The sequence below is a fragment of the Leishmania martiniquensis genome, chromosome 13, assembly GCF_017916325.1.
Source record: "Leishmania martiniquensis isolate LSCM1 chromosome 13, whole genome shotgun sequence".
Lineage (NCBI taxonomy): Eukaryota > Euglenozoa > Kinetoplastea > Trypanosomatida > Trypanosomatidae > Leishmania > Leishmania martiniquensis.
This window is the reverse complement of record NC_090148.1, coordinates 438,110-456,427: the sequence shown is the minus strand read 5'-3', so window position 1 is coordinate 456,427 and position 18,318 is coordinate 438,110. Positions and strand designations below refer to the sequence as shown.

The following is an 18,318-nucleotide window of genomic DNA, read 5'->3' as shown; positions in this document are numbered from 1 at the left end:
GGTACCCCGTTTTTTTTTCATTTTCGGGGAGCGGGGGGGGGCGGAGTGTGTGTGTGTGTGTTCTCCCCCTCTTTTTAACCTCTGTAGATCTCCCCAAGGGAAGTGCTGTTTCGCGGCGGCAAGCAGCAGTGCATTTGGTCCTCTACTCCATCTCCTCCCTTTTTTCTCGTTCTCGAGAGCAACGGCGCTCTTGTCTTCTTCCGACGCTTCAACCGCCCAATCCCCCGCCTTTCATCATCACTGCGGCAACTCCTGTCCTTGGCTGTTCGTGAGAGCGACCCCGTGTGCACCGCAGCGCTTCCTCTTCCAGCAGAAGCCCCCCGTTGTGAGGTACTCTTCCTGACGGAAAGTGGCTCCTGCCTTTCCTCTTTGCAAGGGCCCGCCTCCCTCCGCATCAGTCCCCGGTGCTCATCCGACTCTTACAAACAGCAAGTGAAGATCACACTTCTCTTCCCTCTGCTCTCCTCCCCTATCCTCCAACACAGTTTTTTTGCCGGGCACGCTCACACAGACCATCGAGTGCAACACTTTTTTTTCGTGTGTGCCTGTGTATCCGCCGGAGGGTAGGAGGTGGCGGCAGCAGCACAATGCAACGGTGTGCTCTTTTCACGTCCGACAGCGACGACAACAGCAATGACGACGATGCGGGGGTATTCAGCCTCGCAGCGGCGAGGGCCGGCGACCGAGCCGTATCCGGGGCATCAGGCTCGCGTCTGGCGGAGGATTCGCCTGCTGCGAGTGCGGCTTCTCAGCTGTACTCCTCGAGCGTGAAGAGAGACAGGAACAGCACCGAAGTCATGCAGCTTCCCGAGCCCAGCATAGTGACAGCCACTCGCCGAAACCTGTCACAGCTCTTTGGCGCTGACCCTGCGCGGTTGAAGATGCCAGGAGCGGCCAGCTCACAGCTGCCCCCCTCGACTACGCCGACCACCGTTGCCGTGAATGCTTCGAATGGCGTTGCATTCGAGGCTGGCGATGCATCAGCAGAAGCCGCCACTTTCTTCGCACCACGGTTCGATTACGATAGTAGTGGCGGCAGGTGCATGGCAAGCGGCGCCGCCGCTGGGGTTGCAGCCGCCAGTGGTGAAGCGGCGGCGGGGCTTATCACAGCTGAGCACGCGGTCGTCCAGGCGTACCGCGGCTCCCTATGCAGCGGCACGTGTATGCTGGCGCTTTGCGTCCCCCCTGCGTCTCCTTCCGAGACTGCCTCCTCTGCTTCCTCGCCACCGTCAGTCGCCGTACGCCGACACCTTCAGCACGAAAAGCAAGGGGCCGGTGCTGGATCGAATGCGGCGGCCGGCTGTCCCGTGTTGATGCTGATCAGCATCAACCGCCAGGTACTCTGTCGCATTGCTCTCGACGCCACGGATGCTGTTTTCGCTGGCGCATCACTCCAGCTTCGGCAAGATGCTGCTCAGCCACAATATCTCACCTTCTTTGATGACGGCCGCGTTGGTATCCGCGGAGGCAACTCCTCACAGAGGTCTGCAGGGGGCGGGGGCAGCAGCGGGTGCTGGTGGACTTGCATGTTTCCGGATCGCGACAAGGCGAGCCGATTCCTCGTCTCTGCCTACACGATCGCACAGTACAGCGCGGCACTGGCAAAGCGTGTGGGCACCACGCCCGTGCCTATCCCATCTGTACGGACGCTGCCCACTCCGCCGCCCTCCAAAACCGAAAAGGCTGTTGCCGAGCTCGTGGGTGGCGCGCCAGGTGTGGTCCGCGCAGACGTGCCGGCGCTCATGTGCTGGCAAACTTGGGAGTTGCGTCGCATCAGCAGGCAGACCCTCTACTGTGTTCCCGGCAGGTGCATCGAGGCGGTGCCGCCGTCGGCACCCCAGGCTGTGTCGGCCACAGATGGGTCGCTCTGGGCTGCTGCTGCCGATGCGCTGGTTGGCATGCGAGAAGGTGAATCGCGGCTTGTCTTCTTGACTCCAGAAAACACAGGCACGCATCTGCCGAGGTCGCAAATCGCTCCCCGTCTGTCGGATCGTCCAAGCAGCAGAGCCCCCCAACGCGCTCTGGATACCCCAGCGGTAATCTACATGACATGCCTGCAGGTTGCCTCATCCCCAATAGGCACGCCGGCGCCATCAACTGAGACTGCCGCTGGTGACCTGGCACCGACGCGTCCGCTCCCTCCTGCACCTGCTCCTGCAACTGCTGACCCTGCGCCATCGCCTGCTGCGGAGCCGTCAAAAGTGCCCCCCGCTGCTGACGCTTTGTCCACGAACGCGCTGCTGCAGCAGCTCCTCCTCCACTTACTGCAACAGCAACAGCAGCAGCAGTCGCCGAGCGCCTCAGCGTCACACCAGGCAGCATCGCAGCAAAGCTGGGAAAGCGTAGAGCGCGCACTGGCTAGCGTGCAGGTGCAGCTCGGCTCCTTGTACGAAAAGATCGACCGCCTCGACATTGAAGCAAAGCTGCAACGCAACAACACAGAGCTGGAGCGCGTCATGCGAAGGGTGGTCGGGCTGGCGCCCCAGGAGGAGGTGGCCATCGAGGATGCCCTCAAAGACCGGGAGGCGCTTCTCGCCAGCATCGAGCGCTACCGCCACAAGTACGAGGAAGCGAACGAGAACTACCAACGCGCGCTCGAGGCAATGAGCCGCTCCTCCGACCGCGCTCAGGCGTTGGAGAGAGACCTGCATCTGCAGCAGGACTTGTGGACTCGGCAGCGGAAGGACGAGGCCGAGCAAACGCGTCTTCGGCTCGTAGAGCGCGATGCGCGGCATCGAGACGAGCTGGAGCGTGTAAGTGAGGAGCGGTACGCCGCGGGCAGGTTGGATGGTCACGCGGCAGGCTATCGAGAGGGCCGACAGGCAACACTGCTGGAGGTGGAGGGTAGCTGCACTGGCGGCGCCGGCGGATCGGTGGTGGCGGAGTGGCAAGCGAAGTTGATGGCCAAAGAGCAGGAAGTGACTGCGTTGCAAGTGGCGCTGCAGGATGCGAAGTTCCGCCACGAGCGCGACCGACGCCAGCTGCGCGCCGAGATTGACGTACTATCGGAGCTGAACGAGAAACTGCAGCACCTTCAAGCCAACGCTGACGTTCGCGTGCCGGAGGAGACGGTGCAGCAGCAGTGCAAGCGTGTCAAGCGAATGCTGAACGCCGTGTACAGTCAAGTGGAGGGGAAGTTGCTGCAGCTTTCCTCTCTCCAGTCGCACCCGCGATCCAAAGGCCCACCATCGCTGACAGCCGACAAGGGAGGGAGTGTTGAGAAGCCATGTGAGGAGTTGGGCTCCGACGGCGATGACGCCACCGCTGTCGCTGCCGTAGATGATGTTCTGGCTATCATTACGGAAGCCATACGATCGGAAGCGCAGGCAGCGGTGCTGCAGATCCGCTCCAACGAGGCACAGCGGGCGGCCGAGAATGTGCAGCTTCGTGAGCTGATAGAGGCGCGGCGCGGCAGGCAGCAGCAGACGCCAGCTTTGAATCCCGAGTACCTATCCTCCACATCCCCCGCTCCCTTGGCGGGGACTGGAGCGCCGCTGGAAATACCTACACCTGAGGCGGAGCAGAACAGCGCGGCTGCACGTGCGTTGGCGACACCGCCACCACCACTTCCGCCGGTGCACACGGCTGCATCGCAGGACGAACTCGCAGCCGTGGCGGCAGCACTGCTGCCGGAGGTTGCTCAAGCGGCGTTGGTGATGACCGGCGCAGCGGAGGCGGCAGGGGATGCAGCAGAGGATGCATTCCGTGGCGACAGGCGCGCCTGTGAGGGCACCGCAGTCACTCGCGTCACGGCTCTGTCGGCAGCTGCTGAGGAGTCGTTTTACTCCGAGGTGGGCGCGAAAGGGAGCGGCGGCGCAAATGGAAACGCGGCCTGGGCCTCGTGTCCGCCCTGCAGTGCGCCGGCGGACGGTGTCCTCAATGCAACGGCGGCTTCGTCACTGCCGTCTGCCTCGGCCAACGAGAGGGGGGCCGATTTTTCCGACTTGGGCGCGGGCTCACTACTGCGCGCTGTATCGTCGCGGCCAGTAACCGCCCGCACACCCCAAGGTCAATTCTTGGCTGAGGCTGGAGACAGCGAAGCATTGTGCTCCTATGCCGGTGACAGCACCGCTGATGCGAGTCATGCATTCCAGTCTTCGGTCATCGCCACCGCCGATGCTGCCGCTGCTTCTGCTGATGCGACGGCCGCGAGAGCTTCAGCAGCACCTTCCTCCAGTTCTGGCGCTGCTGAAAAGGTGCAAACAGTACCCGCGCCAAGCACCGTCTTGGCCACTACAGCGACCGATGCAAGTGCTCCAACGTGGACGGGTGTTGGCAACCAGTTCGTGGCGCCCCATACGCACACTGGAGTAGAGATGGTACGTCCAGTGGACATCGAGAGCGCTCTCACGCCACGACACTCGACGTCCTCTTTGTCGTCCTCCTCGTCTGCGCCTGCAAAGCCCAGTCGCATGGCCACTCGACTCTCCACAGATGCACTAGCTTCGCCGCCGCCGCCGCCTGCTCTACCGAATGCCGCGTCTCTCATTGACGCCGCTGCCGAGCACGCCACCACCATCAGCGATGCGTAGCCCTGCTCGTCCCTATCAGCCGCGGTGCTGCCACTGACAAGGCAGTCACCGCTTCAGCGGCCCTCTGTCCGTGGCTGTGGAGAGCATTATGCGCACCACGCGAAAACGTCACCCCCGACGCCTTATCCGTTCACGACAAAGGCGCGTCTCTATCCAGCATTTTTTTCGTTTACCCCTTTGCTATCGCGTTCATCGCAGGACGAGGTGAGGTGGGGGGCAGGGATGGAGGTGGTGGGGCTGCTGCACACACACACACTTTCGCCTGTGCGTGCAGCAGCAGCAGCAGTGGTGGCGGCGGCAACGAAGACCTCCTTCACACCAATCCCCTCCCTTCCTCCGTTCCTATCCCCCGATACACACACACACACGTCTTTTCACCCCCCTCCCCATCTTGGAGAGGAACGTATCGATGACGCGAGAGAACAAAAAAAAGAAGTATGCGCTCATGTTTGCTGGTCAGCGTTGCCAACGTGAGTGTGATGGGCCCGTGCTTCAGCACGAACTCGCATTCCTCACACCCCACCGCCTCGTCCGCAAGTTGCGTTCTCCTTCTCCTCGGCCAGGCCACCATCTGCTCGGTCGTCTGCCGACCTCTCCCAGCATCTGTTTCCGTTCTGCACCTGCGGCGCTTGGTGTGCGCCTGCTCTTCCCTTTCAACTACTGTCCATTGTCTCATCGCTTCCCCTCTTTGATCCGAAATGGGACGCGCATTTTTCTTTTTCTTCCTGCGCTGCGGGTCGCGCTCCATCGACCTGGAGAACTTTTGCTTCTCTCTTGTTTTCGTCTTCCGTCGTCCCGCCGGGGCGAGCGCCCACGCCCACATCACAGAAACGCACATATATATATATATACGCCCCTTCCCCCCCTCACCCCCTTAGCTAGCGGGGGCGCATTAGCGCACACATACATATCCTTCCCCCCTCCTCCACACACACACACACCGCTTCTTACAATTCTTCCCTCTCATTCGTCACTGCGTGGACGTGCTTTCTCCGCTCTCTCTTCCCCTGTTTTCGTCTGCCTGTTGCCCCAGGTTGCTGTGTTGCGTGGCTGCACACACTCGCCCGCGCGGAAATGCCTGGTCACGCGCGTCTCAATCACCCTTTCTAGTACTCCGCATTTCAATGACAGGCATGAGCGTGGCTGTCGCCACGGGGAGCTTATGCGACAGTGGCGGTCAAGCACAGCAGGCGGCGCATCTCTTTCTGCGAGATGTGAAGCATCTTCTGCGCTGGCACGCGGCCGTGGTGGGTGTGGCACTGGCGGCCACTCCGGTTGTGTACCAGGTGGCCCGCGTCGTAGCCCACCGGCACCGGGCAGAGCTGGTAAACCTGGCGAAGGACACAGTGCAGCTAGCGGAGCTCTTTAACGGGGCGGAGGCGGACGGCGCGCAAATCTACCCGGCGGAGGCGGGCCGCGTTTCCATCACCTACAACAGTGGTGCGAAGGATGAACAGGAGGCGGGGGGAAACGCCGGCGACGGCACGCTAGCACTGTGGACAGGGTCATCGCGATCGGCGTCGCACCAGCCTGCCTCGATCTTTGCCCTCCGTATGGGTCGCCGCCACTCATGGGTGGTGTCCTCGATTGCGCATCGAGTGCTGGCAGCGCAGCGTGCACCAAATAGGCAATTCGTGCGGACCTGCAGTTTGGGCGTTGTGTACGAATACGGTGTGGTCGTGCTGCGAGCAGCTACAACGAGCCTCCTCGTGTCTGTCGCATCCCTCACCGTCTTCTACGCCGGCTGCCGGGCACTCGACCAAATCGTTCCCTTCGGAGCGCCGCCCGCGGCTGCCGTCGCAAAGGGCGCCGCGCCGATGCTGCTCCTCGATGCGTTCGCCACGGAGCCGCTTTTCATCACCGCAGCCCCCCCGTCGCCGGCTGTCAACTCCATTTACGGCCTTTACAGCTTCAGCGTCTCCGCAGCTGGTGTATGGTCGCGACTCTTTCCTCGTTTTGGGGCCATTCAAACGCTCTGGCAGCGCCTCACTGGCTGCACGCAGCCGTTGCACGCCGAGTGGCGCGAAGGACCCGCGGCACCGTCATCATCGTCACGACACGCCTTGGCGGACAGCGTCTGGGCGTCCCTCTCACCTCGTGGTTACTTCATGGTGTCATTGCTGCCACGCGTGTCGTCACGCATCGCTGCGGGGCTGTGGTGGCTTACGAGGCGCACCTCTACCGTATTGATGCGCCACTGGTGCACCGCGTCATCGCCTGCGAGCTCAACGGCGAAGGCGCCGACGCCAACCAACGGGGCTGCTGCCGATCCCGGAACTCCTGCGCTGTCGCAGCGGCGTCGACGTCGTCGTCCGACGAAGCTCATTCACTCGCCCGTTGCGAAAACCGGGATGATGCTGGCGGGTGACGTGGTGTTTGCCGGCATCGTGTTCCTGGCCACCTCGTGCGCAAGCAGCACCAACCGCAGCGGTAGCAGCTCCCGCTGGCCGCTCGTGCGCAACGACGCCAACGCGCGGTACGACTTCTACTGTTGGGCAGAGGCCATCTGTAGCACCTTGAGCATGGTGGGCCTCTAGCGAAAGTTTCTGATCGGATGGGGCCGGGCGCACCGATGGCCAGGAGAGGAGGGGGGCGCTTATGAGGGAGTTGGCGCCTCTCTGAGGCAGGCCACCGCTAGTGACGACTGCGCAGGCGTCTTCTCGTCTGCTTGTTCTCTTTATGCATACGAAAGGGACAAAAGCGGCTCCTGCCGCCGCGTCGCTCCGGGAGCGTAGGCAAACCTTCCCTTCACCTCACCTCCTGCCCCGCCGCTCACACCACGGCCCCTCCTCCGCCTTCCCGTTTAGCGCCGCTCATTTTCGTGCGCCTCGATCAGCGGGGGAGCGACAACAACCGAAGCGGAGGAAAGCGTTCTGAGAGAGTGTGTAGAAGGCGGTGCGGAAGTTGTGAGGAGTGAGTTAGAGGACAGAGGGAGAGGGGGGGCATAAAACTGAGAAGACTTCCGCAGGGAGAAAGGGTTAAGATTACCGGGTCTATCGCCCTCTTCCCCTGTACCCTCCTTATTCCCTGCTGCGTGTCGCGACAGAGACGCGCATGTACCCCCCTCTTCTTGACACGTGGCCGCGGGCACAGTGCCCAGCGGAGAGGGAGGGCGGGCGGGTGGGGCGTGTCTCTGTCGCGCCTGCAAGAAGTAGAGAACTATACGCCCCTCCCCCTCCCCTCCCTACGCTGTCTGCCGGCATGCAGTGAAGGTGAGCAGACGTCGTGGACAGCGCTCTCTCCTATCGTCTCCTACGATCGGGGAGGAGGGGGGCATAGCGAGTCAGGCAACTCGGCACGATTGCCAAGAAGGGAAAGAAATGAGGGCAACGAAACGGCCCCGTCTCCTCCTTTCGTGGCAGACGCAAACGAAAAAGGGACCAGCACAGAAGACCTCCATACGGACAGCCCGTGCATATGCGCTTGCCTGCAGTTCGCATCTCTCTCTCTCTTTCTCTCTATCGACGCTTCCACGGCGAAAAAAAACGCCTTCGGTTTAGGGGGAAAGCCTTCTATCAATGATGAAAAGAGAGGCAAATATGGGGGAGACTGCGGCGGACGAAGCAGCGGCCACGAGGCGTGCTGCTTTGCCGTGGTGGCAGCACTCGGCGAGTGGAAGGAGAGGGCGCAAGACGTTGCAGCCCGGTTTCCTCACGCGGACGAACCCTCACCAACGTACGTCTTGGTGCCTCTGCGCCTGTATGTCTCTCTCTCTCCGTCTCTCTGTGTGCATCCCTTCCATGCCACTCTTCTCTGATCTTCACCGCACCACCCACCCCAATCCCAGCATCACCTGCCTTTATTCTGTTTATATTTCACCTGCCGCGTCCTCGCTCCTTCCGCGCCACCGCTTGCTCGCCCACGTACTGACTCTGCCCATCCTCCGCACACGCACGCGCACCTTCATTTCTTTGCATTGGCTCTCTCCTCTGCGTCAGCGCAACTGTCCTCTCGTCCACTCACCACGCATCCCTCACTGTCGCGTTTCACCTGTTGCGTTGTGACGCCGACCTCCCCTCCCCCTCCCCCCTCTTCCCCTTCGATGGGCCTCTACACACGTCTATCCGTCTGCGTGTGTCTCATTTGTGCAAAGTACTGAGTGTGTGCTTGCGAATCACTGCATGCCATTTCCTCCCCCCTTCTCCCTCGCTCTTCCCCTGACACGAATACGAGGAACATTTGCGTCCCGGTTGGTGTGTGTGTGTGTGTGTGTCTGCAGATTCCTCCCTCCCTCCCATTGCATCCGCCCGCTCTCCTGAAGTGTTTCCTCTCTCACAGTGGAGCTGCAGCAACAAGAGCGAAGAGGAGGGGTTCCTGGACGCCCTCCAGCAGGCAGTCATGAAGTCCTTTGCTCCCTTTCATTCGGCGGCGCTGCTGCTGCTTCTCACCCTGAGCGGGACCACAGAGGCCGCCATGGCGATCGGCCTACCTGGTCTGCTGGCGCTGCAAATAAAGGGCTACACAGCCTACAGCTCCGCATCTCTGTCCACCTCCGGCATAGCAGTCACGTACGACAGCACGGAGAAGATGTGCTTCGACGCTGGCGGAGTCCCCGCCAGCGGCGCGAACGCTGGGCTGAGCATGGAGATCGCGCGCATGATGGATGCCAACGGCGGCGGCAAAACTAGCAGCATCTACACCGGCGCCAGCGCGGCGCCGTCCATGGAGGGCACGACGTGTAAAGATCGCACCCCCCAGGATGATCAAGGGCAGAGCAGTGCGAGCTGCTACTACCGCTGGCGCTACGGCTTCTACGACATGTACTCGTATGACGGCGAGCCTGGTACGGCATACTGGGCCAACCTCTACAGAACCGAGACGCCCGCCTCCCAGATTCTCAATCAGTTCGAGCAGCTGGTCTGGAACTCGAAACTCAGCCCAGCTGGTGAGGCGTACCCGCGTGGGTACTACGGTGTGATTGCCAGCCTAGAAGCCGACCGCAGTGGACTCCTCCACATGGACGCGCCGCTCGTGCCGAACGACAACGACCCATACCCAAAGAACGAATTCATGATTGTGTGTGAATATCAGCTCTACCCGGAACGGCCTCCCTCCACGACCCGCATGCCGCAGCCGACGTTCGTGAACGGCTTCAAGGACCTGACGTGGTCCCAGTCGCACTGGTGGGTCCTTTTCCTCATCTTCGCACTCATCATCTGCGCCATTCTCCTGGCCATCTTCTCCTACTGCTGCATTACCTCGGTGAGGCCGAAGGAGGAGCAGCCGCTCTTTCAGATGGTCATCCGAGAGCGGGTTGGCAAGGGGTACATTATCAGCAACGCGCCGCTGGTGCTGCCACCCCAACAGGAGGAGCACCGTCGCCAGCTGCGCTACGGTCGCGGCTTTAATCCACAGGAGCAGAAAGAGGAGGAGGAAGACATGTCCGTGGGGGTTACTGGAATCTTCAGCAACGGAGAGCGCCGGTTCCATGCAATGGGCAGCGTCTTCGGCGGCTCGCAGGGTACGCCCGGCGAGAGCAACCTTGATGACATCGGCGAAGGTGCCTTCCCCCCCCGCGAACAACGGCAATCGAATCTGGTGGGGCTGGGAGGCTTCGAAAGCGAGTCGACGGAGCCCAGCCTGATTACATCGAAGCGTCGCATTACCCGTCGCAGCCGTAATCACACTGCGTCGCAGGCCTTCAGTGATATCGAGATGCCGCAGGCTGGCGAGATCAATGAGACGAACGTGGACCTGTAAGCGGGTGAGACCGCGCGCATACCAAGATATACGCCACGATGAAGAGGCCCATCATCATTGCGTCCTCGTGCGGCTGCGATGTGACCCATAACGACGACTGCGGTTTATTCTTTTTCCTCCCTCTTCCGTGTGTGGGACGTTATTTCCCCTTCCCCTTCCCATCCGCTGACCCTCACTTTACCTCTCGCGTACTCGTCAGACTTTGCAGCGCCGCTGTCGTCTTTTTTTTTTCATCTTGCTCGCTCTGCGTGCATGTGCCTATGCGTGTGTGTATGTGTGTGTGTATGTGTGGCGGTGATGTTGTCATCTCTTTCTTGTGAACATCCGCGAGTGATGCATTCTGTCTCCGCAGCTGCTCCGAGCATATACACACAGGGGGCGCGCGCAGACGGTGTATGCGTGTGCATGTAGTCTAATACGCATGCGACGATGCGTATGTGTGATGCTTCACTGCAGCGCTGCAAGCGGGTGGAGAGCGGGAGGTAGAAACCAACAAGAGGTAGACCATGGAAGAAGACACACACACACACACGCACAACGCTGAAAAAAAACACAGAGTAGGGGGAGGAGAAGTGTATCGGTCTGCGTTGCCCAATCCTCCTCCACTCTCTCTGTATACTTGGCTTATGTATATATATGTGTATATATATACATTCATTGCTATTTGTGCATCGCCCCCTTCTCTTCCACCACCCCTCCCTTTCTCCCGTGCGTATTTTCTTTACTTTCGCTCCCTCTCGAACTCTCTCTCTCTCTGTGCTACTGGCTTGCGCTCCCTGCCGGACAACAGGTGCTGATGTGCTGTGCACGTGCGTGCATCTCTCGCGAACCGTCCCACCTCTCTTTCCCTCTTGCGCGTCTACGAGAGGCCCGTCTGCACCCTTCTTCAGCTTCACGGCAGCGTCTCTGCCTGCGCGCCGCACGTCAGGGGAGGTTTGTGCAGTCTTATGTGTACGTGTGTGGGTGGGTACGCCTCCTTCTAGTCACATACGCCGCATGCCAGAGGAGAGGAGGGCCGCGCGGTCGTGTTGGGTGGTGGTGGGGAGGTCGGTGTCTAGGTGAAGAAAAGGGGGCTCAGAGAAATGGTCAAGGAAATGTACCACAGCGCCAAGGGATGAGGCGGGAGCGAAGCACCGACACAGCTGTGGGGCGGCACACATCTGTGGCAGCCACGCGCATCCGCTCCTGTGCACGATGTGCCATTGCGGACCTTTGTAAGGCAGCGGTGGATGACTGCAGAAGAGAAGACGTGGTTGGGGTTCACCGTCAGCAGAAGGAAGTATGCATACATATATATATATTTACACATCTGGATGTGTATGTGCGTGTGTGTGTGTGTGCGTGGGCTCTTCTCGCTCACCACTATCGGCTTCCCCTCCCCTTCCCTCCCCCTTGAGCCGGTGCCATTTTTCACGCCATCGTCGCGACCGTCTCCGATGTTGGCACCCTCTCAGGCGGGGGCGTTTGCCTTTCCCCCCGCCTTTCCTTTGCATCTTTTTTTTCCCCTCCGTATGTGCATGTGCGTATCGTATGTATGCGGGCCCTTTTTTTTTACTGTTGGGTTCCCTATGCTGCGTGACCTCGTCTCTCTCTGTGGAAAGGGCGAGACCGTTACCCTCTTCGACAGACACGCGCATACACACATAAGCGCGTAAGGGAAGCACTGAAGCAGCGGAACCATGGTGGCGCCGTACACGTAAAGGTGAAGAGAGACATGCAGGCACCAGAGAAGCTGCGCAGCAGGACTTCACCCCCGTTTCTGGACGAAAGAGAGCCTTGACGAAGGAAGTGTCGCCAGAGACGGACACGTACACATGTGAAAGTGTTCGTGCCTCTGTGTCTGTTTGCACGTGCCTGCTGCTGCTGCTACTCCCAACTCTTCTCCCGTCCCCCCCCACCTCCCCCTTCCCCGAGAGCACCGCTGCATACCTCTCGGCGCCGTTGTCTCGAGCTCCTGTTTCACTTGGGCCGGAGCTTGAGTGGGCTCTTTTCGGGGCCCTCTCAACGAAAACCAAGTGAACGACAGCTTTGAAAGAAAAAATAACGCCATCGCGCTCTTCTTTCCGTCCAGACTTGCGTGCAGGCGTCGGAAAATATGCGAAGGCGCCCCCCTCCTCCTTCCCTAAAAGAATGGGCGCATGCGCCGTCATGTAGGGTCTCTTCTGCCCTTTCAGCGTTTCCACCGTGTCCCGGCACATCTTCCCCACGCTTTCCCTCTCTCCCTCTCCCTCTCGCTCTCGCTCTCGCTCCGCTTCCCTCGCACGCGCACTGAAGCACCGAGCTGCGGCAAGGAAATCACACACAACACTTATCATGGCGGAGCAAGGCGGCAGGCCGGTGGTCTCCAACCACGGCGGTGGTAGTCGCCGCCGTCGCCTCGTCGCTCTATCCGTTGTGGCGCTACTTGTCGTCCTCCTCAGTGACGGCGCCGAGTACGCGGAAGGCTTTGTGTTTGTCCCGCTGATCAACACCTTTGCGAGGCCCGAGAGAAGCGGCAGCAAGAGCCAAAGCCGCCTCCTCTGCCAGGAGGCTGGCGCCAGCCTTGCTGGCGAACCGACAGCCGCAGCGCACGCCGCTGTCATTCAGGCGGTGCGCAGCGCCGGTGCTGGCACCGAGTGGTACGCGTTCCTGTCGGCCAGCACTGACGCGAATCCCGTTTTCAATTGCCCCCCTCCCCTCACTGAGCAATCCTCGGGCTCCTTTGGCGGCCAATCCTTCGGCTGCTACTGGCGCTGGAACCACGGCCGCTGGTTGGAGGCGGACGATGACGCACAGCTGCCGCTGTACAGAGAGGGCGCAGGTGTCACATTTTACGCTGGCAATTACTTCGAGAAGCCGGCGTCGGCATCCGTGAAGGTGTACGGCCCCTATGGTGGCTTCCCGTCGTGGTTCAACGGAACGGCACCCGTGAAATCGCAGCTTCGACCGAGCTCGATGTTCGGTCAGGACCTTCTCGCGGTCGGAATCGGTGACACATCCAGTTGGTCTGACAACAGGGCCTCGGGCGGGTACGACTACGCCGGCTTTTCATTCAGCCGCTTTTACAATCGCAGCAAGTGGGACGCAGGGGCGCAGAGGGCGAGCCGGGCGAACTTCTGGGCTGCGTGCCAGACACAAGCTCCCAGCCGCATCCTTTACGAGGGTGTTGATACCTCGAGCGACTTGCAGAAGAATTGGTGGAGCATCTTCCTCGGCTTCCTCCTGGTACTGTGCTTCGTCGCCTTTGTTGTGACGGCGTGCTGCCAGGACAATGAAAACATGGACGAGCCCCCGGAGGATGCGCCAGAGTGGGCACAGGAGGAGACGAATCAGATCGCACACACCAAGTCCTTTGTGTCGACACGCTCCTTTGCGCAGCAGCTCCCAGCGGAAAAGCAAGGCAGTCTGTACCGTGCCAACAACAGTGCGGCGAACCCGCCGCCACACAGTCAGTATCCCAACCCGCTCTCGAGCCCCAACGGGGCCTACATGCAACGGGGCGACTCTCAGCATGGCAACAGTATCCCATTCTCAAACAATTGGGTGTAATTGCAGGGTGACAGAGCACCAACGCATCAGCAATACACCGTGAAATGTATGTACGTGCGTCACTCCTTTAGAGGATCCGAGAACAGCCGCCCGTTTCTTTGTATTATTTCTGTGTGGCACGCAATTCTCACCCCCTCCCCCAAGCCTCGCGCACCACTTCTCGCTGTGTACTTATGTATATGTGCGTGTGCGTTGATCACCTCTCTTCCTCTCCCCCACGCATCCCTCAATGACGTCTATTTCGTTCTCACTTCTGCTTTTCTCCTCTACCCCTCCACCCCCCTCAGTGGGCGAGGTAATGTGCTTTGCTTCCATTGCACGCGTGCGCTCCTCCTTCGCACCAATTTGCGGGCCGTCCCCCTCACGATGCTGTGCGTTCTCTGCGGGCGTTTTGCTCCCGCCGCCTCATCACCGAATCGCTTCCGTTCTTTCGCCTCCTCTTTTTCGTGCCGAGTGGTCGCTGCGGGGCCGGCGGGTGAGGTGTGAGGGCGTGCGCGAGTAGGGTCCGTCAGGTCCGTCAGCAGGAAGGGAAGAAGGCAGGCAGGCAAAAGAGAAGGCGAAATGGGGAAGGGGGGGTACGCATGCAGGATGCAGCACCCGCCTGCGTCTCTCTCTCTTTCTCTCGATCGTGCCGGCACTCACCAGCACCACCACCCTGCCACTTTTCCCTGTGAATAACCTTTGCTGCCATCTGACGCATTCGCGGTGGAGGTGGCAGGGAGGTGGACGTATTCTTTCCTGTTCTGTGATTGTACACTGCTAACGCGCTTGCTCCAGGAGGAGCTCAGAGGAAGGGAAGAAGCGGCAAGTGCCGTCGTGGACGAGGGTGCGTGCGTCTCGTACCTCTGTAGGTGCCCGCGGCTGCGCACATGACGACCCCCTTCTCCCTGTCACCTCCGTCTCTCCCTCCTTTACCTCTGGCCCCCGCCCTTTCCCCGTCGCCGCATCCTTTTTTTTTCGTTTGCCGTTACCCTCTTGCAGTGCGCAGGTATGTGCCTATCTGTTTTCCTGCCCCTTACATGAGCAAAAAAAAAAAACGGGGCTTAGCGCTCCCCCTCCTCCTCCTTTCTTTCTCCGGAACAGCTCCCCATTTCTTTTTTTTCCTCGCGAAGTCACCGTTTGCTGGACAGAGCTCCTGCCGATGGGCGAATCTTTCGGTACTAAACTGAACGTTGTGCGCATATATGTCCGTGCTGTTTTCGGCAGAGTGCGCATGTGGGTCACATCCGTTGCCCCCATCCCCCTTCCCCACATGTCGCGGCCTCCGACGAACCTCATGTCGCCCCTTTTCTCTTCTTTTGGTGCCTTTTCTCTCTCCCTCGTCTGCTTCGCCGACGCGGCCGTCAACCTCGAGTCATCGCACGTGTGTTTTCAACTAGCGCAGACGAACGCACGCACCGCGAGGGAGCTGGGGATGGTGATGAGAGAGCTGACTCATGCCCGCTTCGTAGAAAATGAGGGAAGAAACCGCACCTTCCCCCTCCCTTCCCTCTCTCCTCCTCCCCACCCCCTCCCTCCGTAATACACGTCAGTGAAGGAGCAGCAGCAACAGCAAGAACGACGCATTTTATGTATGCTAAATCGCCTTCGTTTCTGCTCACCCTCTCCCTCTCTCCGAAAGGCGTTCATCTTCGTGCTCATCATCGTGTATCCGTGCATCTGTCGGTCTCTGCCGTGGTGCCGCTTTGTCGTTTGCCCCCCTCTCCCCCTTCTTCCCTCTCTCCCCCTCTCTCTCTCGTTGTGTGTGGGTGGTATCCCATGTTGCTCTTGGCCAGCTTGGCGCTGTCCCTTTCTTCTTGCTCTTTAGTTTTTTAGCGGAAAGGCACGTATGTGTTGTCTGTAAAGGGAGGGGAGAGGAGGAGGGGTACAGCAGTGCAGCTGCACGCCGCGTTGGTCATCCTTTCTCCTGCACCCGATTCGTGTCTTTGCTCTTTCTTTCCTGTGCTTCCCCGGCTCCTCTTCGTGATGCAGAAGACGGCGCACACACACACACACACAAAGGAGGAAACGCCAACACGATGCCGCGGGGCGTCGAGGCACGAGAGGGGGGTTTCGTATGAAGGGGTGGGGAGGGAGACGGCCCAGACAGGCAAGGGCGTGCGGTGATTGTCTACAGCTCTCCTCTGTTGAACGCTCCTGCTCCTTGCTCGTGCCTTTTCTCGCTCGCTCGCGGAAAGCCCCCGGCTCTACTTAGGGGAACATGGATGACGGCTGGCCAAGGCGCCTGCGCCCCTTCGAAGACCGCAGTGTGTGAAGGCACCGCAAACCACAACAGGCACCCACATACACACACACCCTTTTTCTGTCGCCCAACTGCTGCGCCTGCTTTGGAATGATGACATAGCGCCACCAAAGGAATCATGCATGTGTGTGAGAGAAAGAGACCAACCAGTGATAATAATGGCGGTTGCACTTGTGCCCTTGCCCCTTCCTCCTCTCATCGTCTGCGAATGCACGCCTGCGTGGATGACCCACACACACACACACACAAACACACATTTATATATATATATCATGGCGGTCTCCAACGGCTCTCTTTCCTTTGCGGATAGAGCGCTCCGGGCTCCGTATTTTTTCTCTCTGTCTTCTTGCTCTTTTTCTCTGGCCGCGACACGCGTATTTGCCGTCAGTGGCGACTGCGTCGGGACATCGCTGATGCAGAGATACTCGGCATCGTCGCGGATGCGTATGGGCCCCCTCCCCCTTTCCCTCCTAAAGTCTGAGCCGGCGCCCGACCCCTTGGTGCTCTCGAATAGACCCTGAAGGTATGCTGCACGCGTCCCTCGTCGCGCATCGCGCTGCAGCTGAGGCGACTGCAGCGTCGACCTCGTACCGGCGTCAGGAGAAACTTCGCCTTTATCGTTGCTTGTTGAAAGGGGCGTACCGCTTCCCGATGCGCTCGCGCCGTGAGGTCGTCACCGAGGAGGTGCGAAGCACCTTTCGAGACCCGAGCCACGAGCAGCTGAGCGAGAGGGACATCGACTACCGACTCGTTCTGGGATGGGAGCGGGCGAAATCGATCACGAAGTACGCGGAGAACATGCACTGGTTTCACTCGCGTGATGAGGTAACGAAGGAGATGATGTATTTTTCCCAAGAGCGCGACCGCAAGAGGGCGGCGGAGATGCGTCACTTCAACGAGGTCGGCGACATTCGTTGTAAGACGGAGGAGGTGACGGCGTTCAAGTCGACGTACTACAACGTCCACCCCGACTACCACTTGAAAATCGGCCAGAAGCCGCTGACCCACTCGCGGGACGTGTGGCGCGCACGCGGGCAGTACGGCTCGGACGTTGGTGGGCCGCGGCAGAGGTTTTTTGTGCGTCGCTTCAAGGCGATGTTTCCACAAGGCTGGTGAGCGGGTGGAGAGGAGGCCAAGGCTGGGCGAGGCGGGGAGATGAGGGCCGTGGCAAGGGTGAGGAGGGGAAGGGTAAGGGGGAGTGGGAAGCGATGAGTCCACTCGCGACGGTTGCCATTGCTGCTTCTCGTACTGTATTCCTATTGCGTTGCGGCGGCAGCTGAATATGAAGGGGATGCCGCAAGGAGCACACACACAAGCAGGTGTGTCTTGGGTGCGTGCGTGGCATCCCTTCTCTCCTCCCCCCTTCCCCCTCTCTGTTTCACCCTCTTCATCAGTGCCATAGGGCGCACTCCCTCTTCACTGCTGTCTTCATGTCTTCTTCTTTCGTCCTCCTCCCTTTTTCCACCCGTCCTCCACCATCATACTGCTCTGCTTCGCCTGCTTGCTTGTCTCTGCGCACGCGCAGCGTCGGTCATGAGTCATGGCGATGTCTCCTGGCCCCTCCCGTGCTCCGTGAGCATGTGTACGTGCGTGCGTGTGAAGAAGAGAGGGTAGGAGCGGTGGCGCAGCTGTTCTTGGCAGGTGTCGCGAACAGTAGTGCTTCTCCGCGTTCTCTCTCTCCTCACTCTGAAAGCGTACAAGCGGAAGTACCAAACAGATTTACGTGAACAGCAGCCCTAACGCGTGCATGAGTGAGCGCGCCTCTCTGCTGATGACTTCTTTTCCCGGGGGGGGCAGACTGCCGCGGAGCATCGGCCACATACCTCCTCCATCCTGCCATGCACCTGCGTGTATGCTGAGTGGCGGTCCTCCTGCACTACGCTGCGTCTGCTGTTTCCCTATTTCGGCCCCTGTTCGAGCTCTCTCACCTCTCTCCCATCTCCGTTGCCCCCCTTCCCGCGCGCCTCCTTTGTGCTTCATACGATTACTTGTGATTGCCTCCGTTCCCTTCTACGTGGCGCGCACCCGACCGCTCGAACGTTCTCGTCGGAGCGAAGGAAAAGAGAGCGAGAGGCCGTGTGGAGGTGGCAGCGTTGCACGCGCCATAATACCCTCCACAGATTTTCGGACTGGGTTGGGCATCGGTGCGGGAGTGGAGGGCGGCTCGCGCACCCACTCCCCCCCTCCACTCCCCGTCATTAACTCGCGCTTACAGCGTGACGTCCCCATAGAGATCTTTCGTTGGCGATACCTATCGACGCGCATGAGGGAACCTCTTCGTCATTTTCAGGTGTGATTTCTCGTCTTCTCCCTCAA

General features: G+C 60.1%; 5 protein-coding genes across 5 annotated transcripts; all 5 read left to right on the top strand.

Moving 5' to 3' along the window:
* Window positions 1–587: 587 nt before the first annotated feature.
* Window positions 588–4,532, top strand: LSCM1_05948 (uncharacterized protein; the record flags this gene model as incomplete). Its single annotated transcript, XM_067323382.1, has 1 exon — window positions 588–4,532. The coding sequence occupies one exon, from the start codon at window positions 588–590 to the stop codon at window positions 4,530–4,532; it is 3,945 nt and encodes a 1,314-aa protein (XP_067180333.1).
* A 1,124-nt stretch (window positions 4,533–5,656) lies between these two features.
* Window positions 5,657–7,069, top strand: LSCM1_05947 (uncharacterized protein; the record flags this gene model as incomplete). Its single annotated transcript, XM_067323381.1, has 1 exon — window positions 5,657–7,069. One exon carries the CDS (start codon window positions 5,657–5,659, stop codon window positions 7,067–7,069), a length of 1,413 nt encoding a protein of 470 aa, XP_067180332.1.
* Window positions 7,070–8,870: 1,801 nt separating this feature from the next.
* LSCM1_05946 (uncharacterized protein) lies at window positions 8,871–10,232 on the top strand (the record flags this gene model as incomplete). Its single annotated transcript, XM_067323380.1, has 1 exon — window positions 8,871–10,232. One exon carries the CDS (start codon window positions 8,871–8,873, stop codon window positions 10,230–10,232), a length of 1,362 nt encoding a protein of 453 aa, XP_067180331.1.
* Window positions 10,233–12,545: 2,313 nt separating this feature from the next.
* On the top strand, window positions 12,546–13,760 carry LSCM1_05945 (uncharacterized protein; the record flags this gene model as incomplete). The annotated part of the gene is made up of 1 exon (XM_067323379.1): window positions 12,546–13,760. One exon carries the CDS (start codon window positions 12,546–12,548, stop codon window positions 13,758–13,760), a length of 1,215 nt encoding a protein of 404 aa, XP_067180330.1.
* Window positions 13,761–16,527: 2,767 nt separating this feature from the next.
* On the top strand, window positions 16,528–17,118 carry LSCM1_05944 (uncharacterized protein; the record flags this gene model as incomplete). Its single annotated transcript, XM_067323378.1, has 1 exon — window positions 16,528–17,118. One exon carries the CDS (start codon window positions 16,528–16,530, stop codon window positions 17,116–17,118), a length of 591 nt encoding a protein of 196 aa, XP_067180329.1.
* Between the last annotated feature and the right edge of the window lie 1,200 nt (window positions 17,119–18,318).